The following is a 13,846-nucleotide window of genomic DNA, read 5'->3' on the forward strand; positions in this document are numbered from 1 at the left end:
CCTTTTGCTCACAGAAGAAGCATCGTTGCAGCCCTTGGCCCTGATAAAGCCATTCCTCTTTAGAGGCGCCCCCTGAGTCCGTTAGCTCATGCAGGATTCCAAGTCAACGTTCCAGAACCCTGACTGTCTTTAGTTGCAGCCTGCAATTTGGGTGTTGTTGCTGGAGACCCCACCGATCGACCTTGGCAAGCTCGCACATCTGTATCATAGTACACTGGAGTTCATGTTACACTCTTTAGATATTCACGTACGTTTATGAATACGTTTTAGGTCTCATCGCCAGCTCGTGACAACCTTGACATGCACGTTGCTCGAGTCGACGGACCCTTTATCCACTCTTATCATCCCGGCACCACGCCGAGATCCGGACCCGACGAGCCTTTTGCTGTGTGGTTCTGTATTAGTAGTAGTACAGTACTATCCATGTGCTGTGCGGTACTACCATAAGCACTGGCTGGTATTAGTGAGCGCCCGTGATCGACCGGGTTTATCAAACGGGCAATTTGGTCGGCTGATCTTTCAGCAGTAGCACCGCTACCGCCGCCGCGGTACGACAGTACCAGAGTACTGCACTATCAGCTTTACCCATGATAGATGGATCCTTCGCCACGGCCCCTTATCGCTGTCTTGTTATGCACCTCAACTTGGAGAGATTGATGCATCGTACCAAAGGGTCAAACTATGGCCCAACTTTTGTGGATTTGCAAGATATCGAGTTTGTTACCTGTCTGTCACCTTGCATAGAATCATCTGTTCTGTCTCTCCTCCTCCTCCTCTTCCTCTCCAAAAGCTGCCGGGCACAGCCAGAATGCAACAATCGCAAGAGACCCACACGTCGATAAGCGTGGTGAATACCCCTGCAGATATAACGTGACATTCAATGCAACCGGGGCCGACCCCGTCCAACCCCATGGCACCGTCTATCAGGGGCTGGGTGAGATCCCACGTTTCCCTCTCACTTGGTTGGCTGGCTGTTCTAACCCCTTCACTCCCCTCCGCTCCTTGTTCGTGTCGTTCACCAGTCAGCGCACGCGACTGTTTCACTGCCCGTGCTGTCGGTCAAAAGTTTAAATAAAAAGGCTTTGGAGGGCTGCGATCTGTTCCTGCACGGCGACTCCGCCTGTTTTTGATCCCTTTTGCTTTGGAAATTAATCAATCTTCCTTCTCTTTTCTTGTTTTCCTTCCTTTTTTTTTATTTTTTTTTATATAGGCGTCTGGTGCTACCAGGATATAGTCTTGTCACTGCCCACAGTGACAGCTAAGTCTGGACCCATCTTCTTGACGTGTCGGCTCTGATTTCGTGCTGCTTCGAAACGGTCACAAAGACAGCTAGCTGGTCAAGATGCCTCTCAATCTGGCCGCGGTCAAGGTTGGCCCTGTGCGATGTATGTCATGGAGAGACTCGTGATTCTCCAACTCTGCTGGCAGCCTTCTGATCTTCATTTTCTTCAGATAACTCGCCATGGACCCAGGTCGCCATCATCGGTTTCGTGACATTCTGCTCGGTGGGCATGTTCTCCGCTGTCAGCGGTCTGGGCGCTGGGTATGGGCCATTCAATTTCTTCCTCTTGGAGACTGCGGTCATCTATCCATGACTGTGAATGGGCATAGGCTAACCTTTCTCGTGCCGCATACAGTGGAACACAAGATACAACCCTCTCTGATACCGCAAATGGAGTTCTCTACGGCTGTTTCGCTATTGGTGGTTTATTTGCAGGTTCAGTCAACGTAAGTCGTGTTCTCTGCTGCGCGCCGTCGCGATGCCATGATGTTCCTCCCACATCCCCAGCACAGCGGCAGGCCTTTTTCTACTACTGCTTGTTGTTGCTGACACGCCTTTGGTTGATTCATTACAGAACGTGCTCGGCCCCAGGATGACCCTTTCAATCGGCACCATGGGTTACTCTCTGTACATTGGCGGCCTCTGGGCGTTCCAGGTCCACGGCACACGCTGGTTCCTCATCCTCGCGGGCGCCATCCTCGGCTTCACGGCAGCATTGCTGTGGGCAGCCCAGGGAGCCATCATGATGTCCTACCCCATGGAGAAGGACAAGGGACGATCCTTCACTCTCTTCTGGGCCATCTTCCAGCTCGGCACCATTGTCGGCGCGTCCATCACGCTGGGCATCGAGGCGCACTCTGAGCTCCCCGGCGTGTCCACCGGCGTCTACCTCGCCTTCATGATCATCATGCTCACCTCCATCTTCACCTCGTGGCTCCTCCTGCCGCCCCACAGCGTCGTCCGCGGCGACGGCACCGTCGTCGAGCTCGAGGACGCCATCTCCCCGCACCGCGAGATCCAGGAGCTGTGGGCCCTGTGCAAGGACTGGCGCATGATTGCCCTGTTCCCCATGTTCTTCTCCTCCAACTACTTTTACGCCTACCAGGGCGCCATCGTCACTGTCCTCTTCAACGGCCGCACCCGAGCCCTCGTCTCCCTGCTCGAGGGTGTCGGCCAGGTCGTCGGCTCTCTCGTCATCGGCCAGCTCACAGATAACCTGCCCTTTGGCCGGAGGAAGCGCGCCCTGACCGCCGCCGTCTTTGTCATCCTCTTCAACTGCTTCGTCTGGGCGGCAGGTTTGGGTTTCCAGGTCCAGTTCAAGCGCGGCGACACCGTGGTCCGCGGCGAGCCGATCCCCTGGGACTGGACTGTGGGTGTTTCTGTCGGTCCCATTATCCTGCTGATGGCGTACTACATGGCGGATGCGACCTATCAGGGCTTGGCCTACTACACCATGTCGTCTCTGACCAACGAGCCGTTCAAGCTTGCGCGTATGGCGGGTTACTACAAGGGCGTGCAGAGTGCTGGTGCCGCCGTCTCGTTTGGCATGGATGCTGTCAAGGTGAGTTGCATTTACACGAAACTCGCACCCACACTGAATCTCTGGAGTTACAACATAGCTGACATATAATCTCTGCAGACTGCATACCTCGGAGAGCATCTCGTGTCGTGGCTCATGCTCCTTGTCTCCCTGCCGCTCTGCTTCTGGGTCCTTTGGGGCGTTCGCGATACCAACTACGACGTCGAGCACATTACCAAGGTCGAGGATCTTTCGGATGGCGCCATCGAGGGTGTGGCCCTCCCACCTGGTCATGTGGTTGGTGAGCACCTGCACGAGAATAACACCAAGACCGCTCCTGAGGTCGTGACAGGCGTCTAGAGGTCTTGAGTGGTCGGTTGAGAAGGATGAAAGCGTGCGTGTGTAATTAGCCCTAATGATAGAGTTCTGTATGGGAGACTCAAGGCGCCAGGTTGGTGGGAAGAGAATATTTTTTGATACCTGTAGAGGAGGACGCTAGACTTGACAGTGCGAGGCGGCTGCTCTAGTTGAGACTTGCTTAGAAATTGATTGAACGAGACTCTCCAAACTCCTAAAGCCAACCATTAGTGATGGGGCTCGCATGGTGTGAAGAAACCGAAATCTGATGCGATTTGTTTGGGGTTAAAAGCAGCAATGCAAGTGTTGCTCAGACCTTAAGACCTTCGGTTCAGACGATTAAATTGGTGGTAAATTCAGGGTCTAATAGTGTCACTTTACCATGGTTCAGATGCAGGATTCCAGTGGCTATGTCTGCTCAAGAGGTATCGTAGAACAGAGGACCACAGCAATGATAATGAAGCAATAAGAAATATGTTCATGAAATGATGGATGTGAGAGAACATGGTACAAGGTTAAATTTGTAGTCTCTCTCCAGTAATTTGTATACAATACAAGATCAGACTACACGGTTTCGACAATAATCATAAGCCCTAAAAATAAAATGGTGCACCGTCCGTCGGCTTCTTCGGCACATTTACCTCTCCGCTCTTGATCTCGCGGGGAATAATGTTTCACTTGTCGACCGTTACACCTACTCGTACGGGACCAGCCTTATCTAGTGTACCGCCACTTGTGCATAAGCCCGTAGATCATGGCGCTATGAGGGCAAACAATGTGGGAGGAGAACCAAAAACAGAGTAACCTAAAGCGACGCTATGGGCGTTCAATGACACAATGCCGGCCAATCGAAGATGGTCAACTTATCGTCGTCCGAAGCAGTCTTTTTTTCTCCTTTTGAAGAGGAGAGTGTGGTTTGATTTATTATATCATCGTACCAGACAACCATCGACAATACTGTCCCTCGAGGAGACGACCCAGTGCTGGCTGGCTGTTTTCAGGAATGCCTCAGCTTGCGCTGTAATTATATTGTCCTTTCGCAAACATGAAGTTTCATCCCGCACAAGGAGAACGGCGAAGGTCTTTTGGTATTGGCGGAGCTGGAAACATACGTGAGAATCCATGCATCCCTGTTATGGGCGTCGACTGCGCTGGGTGCGGTCATACGGAGTTATGCATTCTAATGATTTGTGTCTCCATTCAGGCACAGAGGCTGAGGCAAGAATCTCGTATCCACTGCCATCAGAGCAGGGTGGGCAACGTCGAAGCAGCATGTGGAGCTCAATATCAGCCTCAAGCTCTCCACGCAAACCGAGCATCTGGGGAGACATGAAGGGTCTGTTCAAGAGCAAGTCGAACGAATCCAGTCAATCCAAACCTGAGTCATAAGAGATCAATCACACCGAAAGAAAGCAGGAGGCGGGGATGAATCAATTTTGATGATTTCTCAAGCAGTGTTCAAGTGGCATTGATTATTGGAAGTGCATCACCAACCACCAGCACCAGGCTCATCCGAAATTATGGTAATCATCATCACAACCCATGATCGGGGAGATACATGTTGATTCAATGTTTCGTGCTTTGTGAGCTGTCATTGATGAACAATTAGCAAGCATCAGCAAGTTATGCCCAGGCAATAGAAATGGCTTTGCGGATCAAAACATGTATTTGAACACAAACAAAGATTGTCCAATAACACTCATGGCTGTCTCGAACTTGTGATGCTGTTCACAACCAAAAGGCAAGCGTGACAGAGTGAGAAAGCAAGTGAAAGGCAGTGACCCAGTTGATGACTAATTTTGATAGCAAAACGACACCCAACCATTCACGACCACCTTTCCAGTGCAAACCCTTCACGGTATCAAACCATCTCCATCTTTCTCCTACTTAATCGACCCAGCTTCAAGCCTTGCTAGTCTAGTAGACGCAACCACTATCATCTACCCCCACACAACAAGCACTCTGTTCCTGACCACCACCTACCACATACCTCTTTGTCCTGCCAGTCTGCCATTAGGAACAGTGCCCAGAACCCCGTCCACCAACTTTGATGATAATAACTACCGGCCACGATGTCATACATACCTCCTGCCCTCCGCGAGAAGCAGCAGCAGCAGCAGCAGTCTGCTACTAGCGAACACGCTGCCCTACCTACTAATAAGAAGGCCTCAGACCAGACAGTTCGCATTACGCCCCTCGAGGAGCAACTCTACCGCCACACAGATGTTCATCAGTACTACGCAGCCAAATATCAACCGTCTGAGAGCCCTGACGGAGACACATCTGCTTTGCCCAGCCAGCCCACGTCTCACGCAACACTCAACGCGTCATCCACCGAGCCTGACAAACTCAAGTATGTCATGCTATTCAAGAACGCAAACCCTCGATGGCAGAGCGATGGCATTATCTTCGTCAAATCCAACATCTCTCTACTCCCTGGAGGCGCTCAGTTCGAGAACGAAACGAGCCCCACCGCGAAGTCTACGACGGCCAACGATGAGGCAGGGAAGGAGATTGGCCAAGGTGAAGCAGCGGTGACACGGACGGGCACAAACGAGGGAGAGTCTGAGGAAAAGCACAAGAACATCCAGTCGACAGATACTGTCTGCGAGAAGGCGACTCCCGAGAACGAGACAAAGACTGGTGATGAAGAGTCAACCGAGAACAAATCAAGAATCAAGGTCGATAACTGCGAGCTGCAGCGATCGGACGATACGGACCACCCCACTGCCAATGAGCAGCCCGAGCCCACGCCCAGTCAACCCTCAAGCTACAGCCCAAATCTATCCTCCTACAACCTCTGCCCCATCGCCATATTCGAAGAGACCAACTTACACAGGGGCCGTTTCCGCTTCATAGGCTACCACAAGATCACGCGTCTACAGTTCCTCGCGCCCTACAGTCAAGAGACCTACCGAATGCTGGAGCAGAAGTTCAGCACTGTCGACCGGCACGGGCGTGTCAAGCTTCAGAAACGGGCCCCAGCTGCGTGGGAGATGAGCATGAGCTACCGATGGGCGGTCGTGAAGTTTGAGATGGATGAGGTAGCCAATACTCAGTTGACTCCGCCTGATATCAACGTTCAGGGTGTGCAAGATGCTGAGAAGGTTCCTCGGAAGAGCGTCAACGAGCTGCTAAAGGAGATGAGACTGGAGGGCTGATCCGCCGTTACACTAGGGCAGAAGATACCGTACAAGAAAGTGGTTGGCAGTGATAAAGATAAACAGATTGGGATCAGTGGCTGATGGTTTATTCGATGGATTACAAAGCCTTGGTTTTGCTACGCAGATACAGCCCACTTGAACCAGAAATGAGCCAATAAGAAACCCCCTCAGATACATATACTTCTTGATACAAGCTATTAAGTACCAGCTGGCTCGATCTTGATGGGACCAACTGACAATGACCCAGCTGTGACTACGAGACCCAAGCCCCCTCCACGGAACTGGTCATCCTCAGCAGTCAGCTCGACTCCAGTTCCACCAACAGACCCCACGATCTGCGACCCAATTGCCCGTACGGTGACCTCATACTTCTCATCCAGTCCCCACGATAGGTCTGCCGAAGCTAGTTCAATCCTCTTGTCGTCCAGAGCTTTCACCAGAGAAACCTTGGTGCCATTGCCAGAGAACACCAAAGCATAGTATCTGTTGAGGCCCCTGACGCGGACGGCGACTCCAGCGGACTGTCCGAGTTTAACAGTAAAATCAGAAACAGTAACATGGTAGTCTGTCCAATCACGCGTACCATGGACAAGTATCCCCTCTCCACGGTTCTGCACGATGCAAAAGAGAGAACCCATCCAGGGGTGCACGTTGTCCACTGCTCGGACCCATGCCTTCAGCCAGAACTGGCCAGGACGTCCACCGATCGATGGTTTTTTCAAGACCATGTTTGGAATGCCTGTCCAACCAAGGTTGTCCAGGACCACCTTGCCCGTAAAGCTGTCATCCCTCGTGCGCACGATAATACCAACTGCCTGGATTGGCTGGCTGTCGAAGTCATCCGGGAGAGTCCATTCCAGGGTTTTTTCCTCGCCAGGCGCAAGACTGATGGGCTCGCCATCCGTAGTCCTGAGTTCATCCTGTGGTCCGTAGGCTTTGATACGGAGGGACACACTAGCTGCTGAGGAACCGTTGCTGGGTAGGCGGACTTTTGCTTTCAGAGTCTGCCCAGGATAGACAAGAGGCGATGCCATCAGAGGATATAGAGGCATCTTCAACACGTCCTTGCCCATGAAGGTGTCCGTCAGGGCTTCAATGGGGTCATGCGACTGTTTCAGGTCGGAGCAGCTTATGACAAGACCGTTATCCCCATTCTCGTCAAACTCTTGAGTAACAGGGATCGAGCCACTGCCCCTGAAACCTTGAACACTGCCAGGAAGGCTGAAGTGGAACTGTGCCCCATTCTTAGCTGGTGGTAGAGGCGCTTCACCGGCAATCCGTCGGCCAAGGCTCGCAACTTCAATGGCAATACTGGCCGCATTAGCGATGGAAAAACCTCCATCTGCGCTGGATATCAAGGCTCTGTCGGCAACAGGGCCTCTCCAATCCGTGCTACCTTTGAACGCATCCATACCATGCATCAAGGCAGCGAGACAACCCACATTGCCCGAATTGCAGTCCGTATCCCAGCCACAAGTGTTGATGATGTGCATTGCCTTTGTGAAATCGTGGCCGCCGTAAAGCAGTGCCAAGATCATAATGCCGTGGTTCGGCATGACATGGCACACACCGCAGTGCTTGTCATACCCATACTTGTCCTCGATCCTCTGCCTCGTTGCCAGCCAGCTGCTACCCTCCTCAGCATGCCAACCACGGACATCTGCCACCAGCCCAGCAATCGCCGAGTCACTCGGTATAAATGCAAGTCCTGTATCAAGCAGATGGTCGACATCCTTGGAAACAAAAGCCTCCGCCTCCATCGCAGCCCAGAGAACCGCGGCATGGACCGACTCGCCGTCGTGGCTGACACTGCCCGCCTCCCTGGCCAGACGAGCAGCCAGCTTCGGGTTCCCAGGAGCAACCATCGCCCACCCATCGATAAAGATCTGCGCCCCGATCTGCTCGGCCACCGTGCGGCCGTTGGTGGCGATGGCGCCGCTCCGGGGGCCGGGGATGCCGTTCTTCAGGTTCAGATACGCTGTGTGCTCCGTCGAGACACCCTTTCCGCCCCACCAGAGGATCGTCTGTCCCTCGATGATCTGGTTGAGCCACGTCTTCCCGATCTGCTCGCTCGTGATTTCGGCGTCGAAGCCGTGTTCCTCCAGTGCGCGGACAAAGGTGAAGGTCCCTGAGACGTCGTCGTCTGTGACCACCAGCGGCAGGCCGTGGTCCCGGGCGGAGCCGAGGGCCGGGTTGAAGGGGGACGCTGGCACGTTGGGGTGGTCGTGCACGTAGAAGCGGATCTCTCCAAGCGTCTCCATGATCTTTTGGTGCGTCCATCCTTCGAAGGGGCGGCCTAGATAGACGCCAATGAGTTTTCCCAGGACGCCGGCGTAGACGCGTTCGAGATAGTCATCTGGGAGTGGAGCCATGGGAACACAAGATGAGGCCTGTGGAAGCCTGGGTAGAAGAGGCAGAAGTATGTAGGCTTAGACTTTTCTAGAAGCAAGAAAAGCGTTACATGGGTTGATGGCTGTTTCTTAAAGTCATCCCCGCCGCAACAGTAGCCCAAAGATGGCAAAGTTCAAGTATGCGGGGTGACGGGCTTGACGTCGGCTTTAACTACGGTTTGTAGGCCGACTTGGTGAGCATTCAATCGAATGATCGCCGATTACAAGCGTTTCTACATGTCTAACGATTCACCCGCGTGTTTGTAATTAGAAATACCGTAGAGCCTCCGCAAGCAAGCTTACTCCGGTTGCGGGCGCCATTTGTTACTATAATAGACTGTGGATAGCTGTATCCATTCCTGTTTTTCTTTCCTTATCTTCATACCCTCCATTTTTTCTGAAGAGGGGCCCCTACTTCGCAAGCCCCCCCTCGCTTCGCTTCGCTCAGCTCTCTCCCCAACCCATCCGCCAGGAAATAGCTGCTATCCTCAGAAACACAAAGACGCACGTGGACCACCCGGTTTGTTGGGATGCCTATGAAAAGTCGCTTCATCTCAAGTCTGCCACACTAGGCAGACGCATCCAGACTACTCAGCTCTATAGCTTCACCTGCAACAGAACTAGCATATAGCGCATTAACTGCAGCAATCCGCTCTATTCCATATATCGAATGCCTCAAAATAGAGCTCTAATAAATGGAAAATACAATTGCTATTATAGCTAATGCAAACTAATCATATATGCAAAACATTTGTGCTATTAATCAGCTACAAAATCTAATATTCTATAGTAAAAAATACTAAGTTCTGCTAGGCATGTGTAGATTGAAAATGCATATGCATTACTGCAGATATAAAGAACAAATATATTAAAGAATAGCTTAAGGTTAGAGATATGGTCAGCGTTATGAATGAACTAGAATGCTTTGAGAAGAATTACCGGTTACTGCAACACCTCCAGCAAGAATCAGCTTCTCATTCAGCGCTGCAGGAAACTACTGCAAAGATAGTTGCAAATAATATCAACTGTATGAAAATAACTATAATGCTATTAAAAACGATTTTTGTATATATTAAGCATCAGATAGTAATAACTATGCTAACAAATCTAGCAGGAGAAAATCTTAGATTCTCTAGCAGTATACAAGAATCATCTTCCTTCTAGTCATCCGATCCTTCACAGTACAATACTCGAGCAAGTTGGAAGCGGATATCTAATCTTCAGAGTATAAAGAGTTTGGAAAATATCTTCATAAATATTAGTAATGAATATATAATCACTACAGAAAAGATAAATATAATACAGAGTCTACTACTAGTAAATCATCATTCAAACATCAACCCTTTCAACTAGATTATTGAATAACATATAATAGAAAAGCCTTAATAATAGCAACATCAATTATAACTAGAAGATGGATCTCATCTAAATCATTATAGAGCCATGCACTGAAGAACTATAGAAAATTGAAAGATTGCTCTTACTGCTATCAGATATCCGCTCCAGCTATACCTCTAGAATATAAGACATTCTCTAACTTTCTTCAAGTTTGTTTTTCCTATCTGATGTGCTACCAGGCTATCTCATATCTCAAACAGCATCATACTCGCAGATTATTATACTGTCTCTCTCCCATATAGCTTCTCACTCTTGCAATTCCTGGATTACAGATATTGCAGAAGCTACTAAGCTCCCACCAACAGACAGCAGCACGGATAGCACATGCTTAAGTAAAGAAAAGAGCGCTTTTGCAAATTCCCAACCTTGTTGCATACAATCTTTCCGAATCTCTATGCTTATTATTTGGCTATCATCCTCAAGACAGGGAAAGTTGTGAAAATCTTTCAAGCGTTTAGTAAGACTCATATTACTACCCGATGATATATCATGGAAGCGAAGCCCTATCAGTATTCTTGCTACAGTATTATAACTCATCCAATATACAGATCACGAAAACAGATTACAGGCAAACAAGAACTAGATATTATAACTCAATATCAGATAACTCACAAGGATTATGTAACCCAGGGTTAGGATTACGGGCCAACTAATCAGGCAATAGAGCAATTACTAGTAATCACCAGCGCTCAGTAATCAGTAGTAATCCGGAATAATCAGTGGTGATCTGAAATAATCACCAGCAAGCAAGAAACTGAAGAACCAGATATATAAAGATTTACGTTTCTTACTACCAGATAGATTTCCTTTAGATAGTTCTTCAGTTATCAATCTAAGTATCAGATTATTCTCTACTCTAATAGCTCCAAAGGCAGTGAATACTTGCATTGCTTATTGAGACTTGTATAGTTCTGTATTCAAGAATTTAATATTTTAATACTGCTCTTGTTAGCATAAACCTCTTGTATACTTAGAAATCTTCAGATTACTGCAGTACTTATTACATTTTGATAACTTTTGTTCAAGAATGGTTCAGTATTACTCCTTGAGCAATACGGAATACGATAGCTTCTCCAGGAATCCCTTCGTTCTTGCACGCCTCTACTCAGGAAGAACTGGTTAACCAGGTATACTAGCTTATTCAGCGTATTCAGGATCTGTATGAATAACAGCAGGCTCAAAGCGCTACTATTGCTAATCAATAAGCTCAGCTAGCTTAATAAGCTCAGCAGGCGCAGTCTATCTCTGCAATCACCAGTAGCGCTGTGTCAGGGCTGATTGTGCTAGCAAGGCTCAGAGCCAGCTAAGCCAGCTGGATTACGGATGACTAAGCAATATGCGGCTATAAAGCAGCTTTCTAGCCACGTCAGCACTGCTGAGCAGAACTTAGCTCCTTAGGCCTCAATATTATTCTGGTTGTATACCCCTGAAAGAGAGAAAAGATCTCGCTACATTGCCTTTGCAACCTTTCCATCTGACAGTTTGAAACCTAGCCCTTTTAAAGGAGGCAATCCAGCGAGGCTTTCTATCTTTTTTTTTCCCTAGGAGCAGCGCTAATACTAAGCAGGAGCAGAGCAAATAATCAGACTACTATTCTTTTCGAACCTTTGAGCCTTTAACCTTCAAGCCTTTAATCTTCGAATCTTTAACCTTCGAGCTTTCGATTTTCGAGCTTTCAAGCCTTGAATACAGCGAGCAAGCAGTGCTGAGCAAGCAGTATGCAAGCAGCATGCGAGAAGCGTTCAGAAGAGATTCAGAGCATTCGAGTTGCTAAGCTAGAGCAAATAGCGAGCAAGCAGTATGCAAGCAGCGTGCAAGAAGCATTCAGAAGAGATTCAGAGCATTCGAGTTGCTAAGCTAGAGCAAACAGCGAGCAAGCAGTATGCAAGCAGCATGCAAGAAGCGTTTAGAAGAGATTCAGAGCATTCGAGTTGCTAAGCTAGAGCATACAGCGAGCAAGCAGTATCGAGCAAGCAGTATGCAAGCAGTATGCGAGAAGCATTCAGAAGAGATTCAGAGCATTCAAGTTGCTAAGCTAGAGTATATAGCGAGCAAGCAGTGTTGAGTAAGCAGTATGCAAGCAGCATGCAAGAAGCATTCAGAAGAGATTCAGAGCATTCGAGTTGCTAAGCTAGAGCAAACAGCAAGCAAGCAGTATGCAAGCAGCATGCAAGAAGCATTCAGAAGAGATTCAGAGCATTCGAGTTGCTAAGCTAGAGCAAATAGCAAGCAAGCAGTATGCAAGCAGCATGCGAGAAGTGTTCAGAAGAGATTCAGAGCATTCGAGTTGCTAAGCTAGAACAAAGTATGTTCTTCGCTATTCAAGCAAGAGAGCAGAGTAAGCAAGCAGTAGATCTGAGTATCTTCTATTTTCGAGAGTATGTTCTTCGTTATTCGAGTGAAAGAGCAGAGTAAGCAAGCAATAGATCTGAGTATTTTCTGTTTTCGAGAATGTATTCTTCGCTATTCGAGCAAAAGAGCAGAGTGAGCAAGCAGTAGATCTGAGTATCTTCTGTTTTCGAGAGTATATTCTTTGCTATTTGAGCGAGAGAGCAGAGTAAGTAAGCAGTAGATCTGAGTATCTTCTGTTTTCAAGAGTATATTCTTTGCTATTCGAGCGAGAGAGCAGAGTAAGTAAGTAGTAGATCTGAGTATCTTCTGTTTTCAAGAGTATGCTCTTTGCTATTTGAGTGAGAGTGCAGAGCTGAAGCGGAGTATTTGCTTAGCAACTGAAGTTGCTTGGATATTAAGTTGCAAACTAATTATTCTTCTGCGTTTAGTAGTGAAGCGAAATGTAGTAATAGCTTTAGAGTTGCTAGAGAGCAACTTTCAAGATGGAAAGCTATAATTATCTGTTATAGCTGCAGGGATGCTGTTCTGGATGCTGAGCTTCTTAGCTACAAATCAAGTTCCTGGTAGAAGGCTTGCAATCTATATCAAATAGCTTTAAGTTCTGAAGAGTGCTTGGATAAAGCGCTGAGGGAATAGCGACTAAGCAGCGTATATAGCACGGATATTGCATTCGGAAAACTTATATCTGGAATGTGATTAAAAAGAGATTTTTTTTTTACAGGCTTTGGGGATGAAGCCAGAAGAGAAGGAGGGAGATGGTTGAGAAGCTTTGAGAGGCCTGAGGCACTGAGAGATCTTGAGAGACCTTGAGTGGCTTAGAAGCCTGAGGCACTGAGAGATCTTGAGAAGCCTTGAGAAGCTTGAGGCACTGAGAGATCTTGAGAGGCCTTGAGAGGCCTGAGGCACTGAGAGACCTTGAGAGATCTTGAGAAGCCTTGAGAGGCTTGAGGCACTGAGAGATCTTGAGAGGCCTTGAGAGGCCTGAAGCACTGAGAGATCTGAGAGGCTTTGAGAAACCTAAAGCACTGAGAGATCTTGAGAAGCTTTGAGAAGCCTGAAGCACTGAGAGATCTTAAGAGCCTGAAGCATTGAGAAGGCGTAGGAGCAGCTAGGAAGCAGCGAAAGCCTGGAAGCAGCGAAAGCCTGGAAGCAACGGAAGCTTGAGAGCAACGAAAGCCTGGAAGCAACGGAAGCCTGAGAGCAACGGAAGCCTGGAAGCAACGAAAGCTTGGAAGCCTCAAAGGCCTTGAGAACAAGGCCTGATAAGGGAGGATAATCTGTCAGGGCCGATTATGCCAGCAAGGCTCAGAGCTAGCTAAGCTAGCTGGATTACGGATGACTAAGCAATATGCGGCTATAAAGCGGCTTTCTAGCTACGTCAGCA

The 13,846-nt window shown here is 48.7% G+C and overlaps 5 protein-coding genes across 5 annotated transcripts; 4 read left to right on the top strand and 1 right to left on the bottom strand.

Annotated features, from left to right (window-relative positions):
* Nucleotides 1–1,309: 1,309 nt before the first annotated feature.
* M406DRAFT_355903 (MFS general substrate transporter) lies at nucleotides 1,310–3,366 on the top strand. Its single transcript, XM_040923291.1, has 5 exons — nucleotides 1,310–1,385; nucleotides 1,453–1,543; nucleotides 1,638–1,728; nucleotides 1,857–2,843; nucleotides 2,922–3,366. Exons 1-5 carry the CDS (start codon nucleotides 1,343–1,345, stop codon nucleotides 3,159–3,161), a joined length of 1,452 nt encoding a protein of 483 aa, XP_040776343.1. The 5' UTR covers nucleotides 1,310–1,342; the 3' UTR covers nucleotides 3,162–3,366.
* Nucleotides 3,367–4,141: 775 nt separating this feature from the next.
* M406DRAFT_321921 (uncharacterized protein) lies at nucleotides 4,142–4,830 on the top strand. Its single transcript, XM_040919573.1, has 2 exons — nucleotides 4,142–4,270; nucleotides 4,363–4,830. Exons 1-2 carry the CDS (start codon nucleotides 4,204–4,206, stop codon nucleotides 4,545–4,547), a joined length of 252 nt encoding a protein of 83 aa, XP_040776344.1. The 5' UTR covers nucleotides 4,142–4,203; the 3' UTR covers nucleotides 4,548–4,830.
* A 400-nt stretch (nucleotides 4,831–5,230) lies between these two features.
* M406DRAFT_67834 (uncharacterized protein) lies at nucleotides 5,231–6,319 on the top strand (the record flags this gene model as incomplete). The annotated part of the gene is made up of 1 exon (XM_040925102.1): nucleotides 5,231–6,319. One exon carries the CDS (start codon nucleotides 5,231–5,233, stop codon nucleotides 6,317–6,319), a length of 1,089 nt encoding a protein of 362 aa, XP_040776345.1.
* A 200-nt stretch (nucleotides 6,320–6,519) lies between these two features.
* M406DRAFT_329296 (ADP-ribosylglycohydrolase) lies at nucleotides 6,520–8,694 on the bottom strand (the record flags this gene model as incomplete). Its single annotated transcript, XM_040920412.1, has 1 exon — nucleotides 6,520–8,694. The coding sequence occupies one exon, from the start codon at nucleotides 8,692–8,694 to the stop codon at nucleotides 6,520–6,522; it is 2,175 nt and encodes a 724-aa protein (XP_040776346.1).
* A 3,298-nt stretch (nucleotides 8,695–11,992) lies between these two features.
* Nucleotides 11,993–12,409, top strand: M406DRAFT_321922 (uncharacterized protein; the record flags this gene model as incomplete). The annotated part of the gene is made up of 2 exons (XM_040919574.1): nucleotides 11,993–12,170; nucleotides 12,324–12,409. 2 exons carry the CDS (start codon nucleotides 11,993–11,995, stop codon nucleotides 12,407–12,409), a joined length of 264 nt encoding a protein of 87 aa, XP_040776347.1.
* Nucleotides 12,410–13,846: the final 1,437 nt, after the last annotated feature.

Source organism: Cryphonectria parasitica (assembly GCF_011745365.1).
Source record: "Cryphonectria parasitica EP155 unplaced genomic scaffold M406scaffold_4, whole genome shotgun sequence".
Classification (NCBI taxonomy): domain Eukaryota; kingdom Fungi; phylum Ascomycota; class Sordariomycetes; order Diaporthales; family Cryphonectriaceae; genus Cryphonectria; species Cryphonectria parasitica.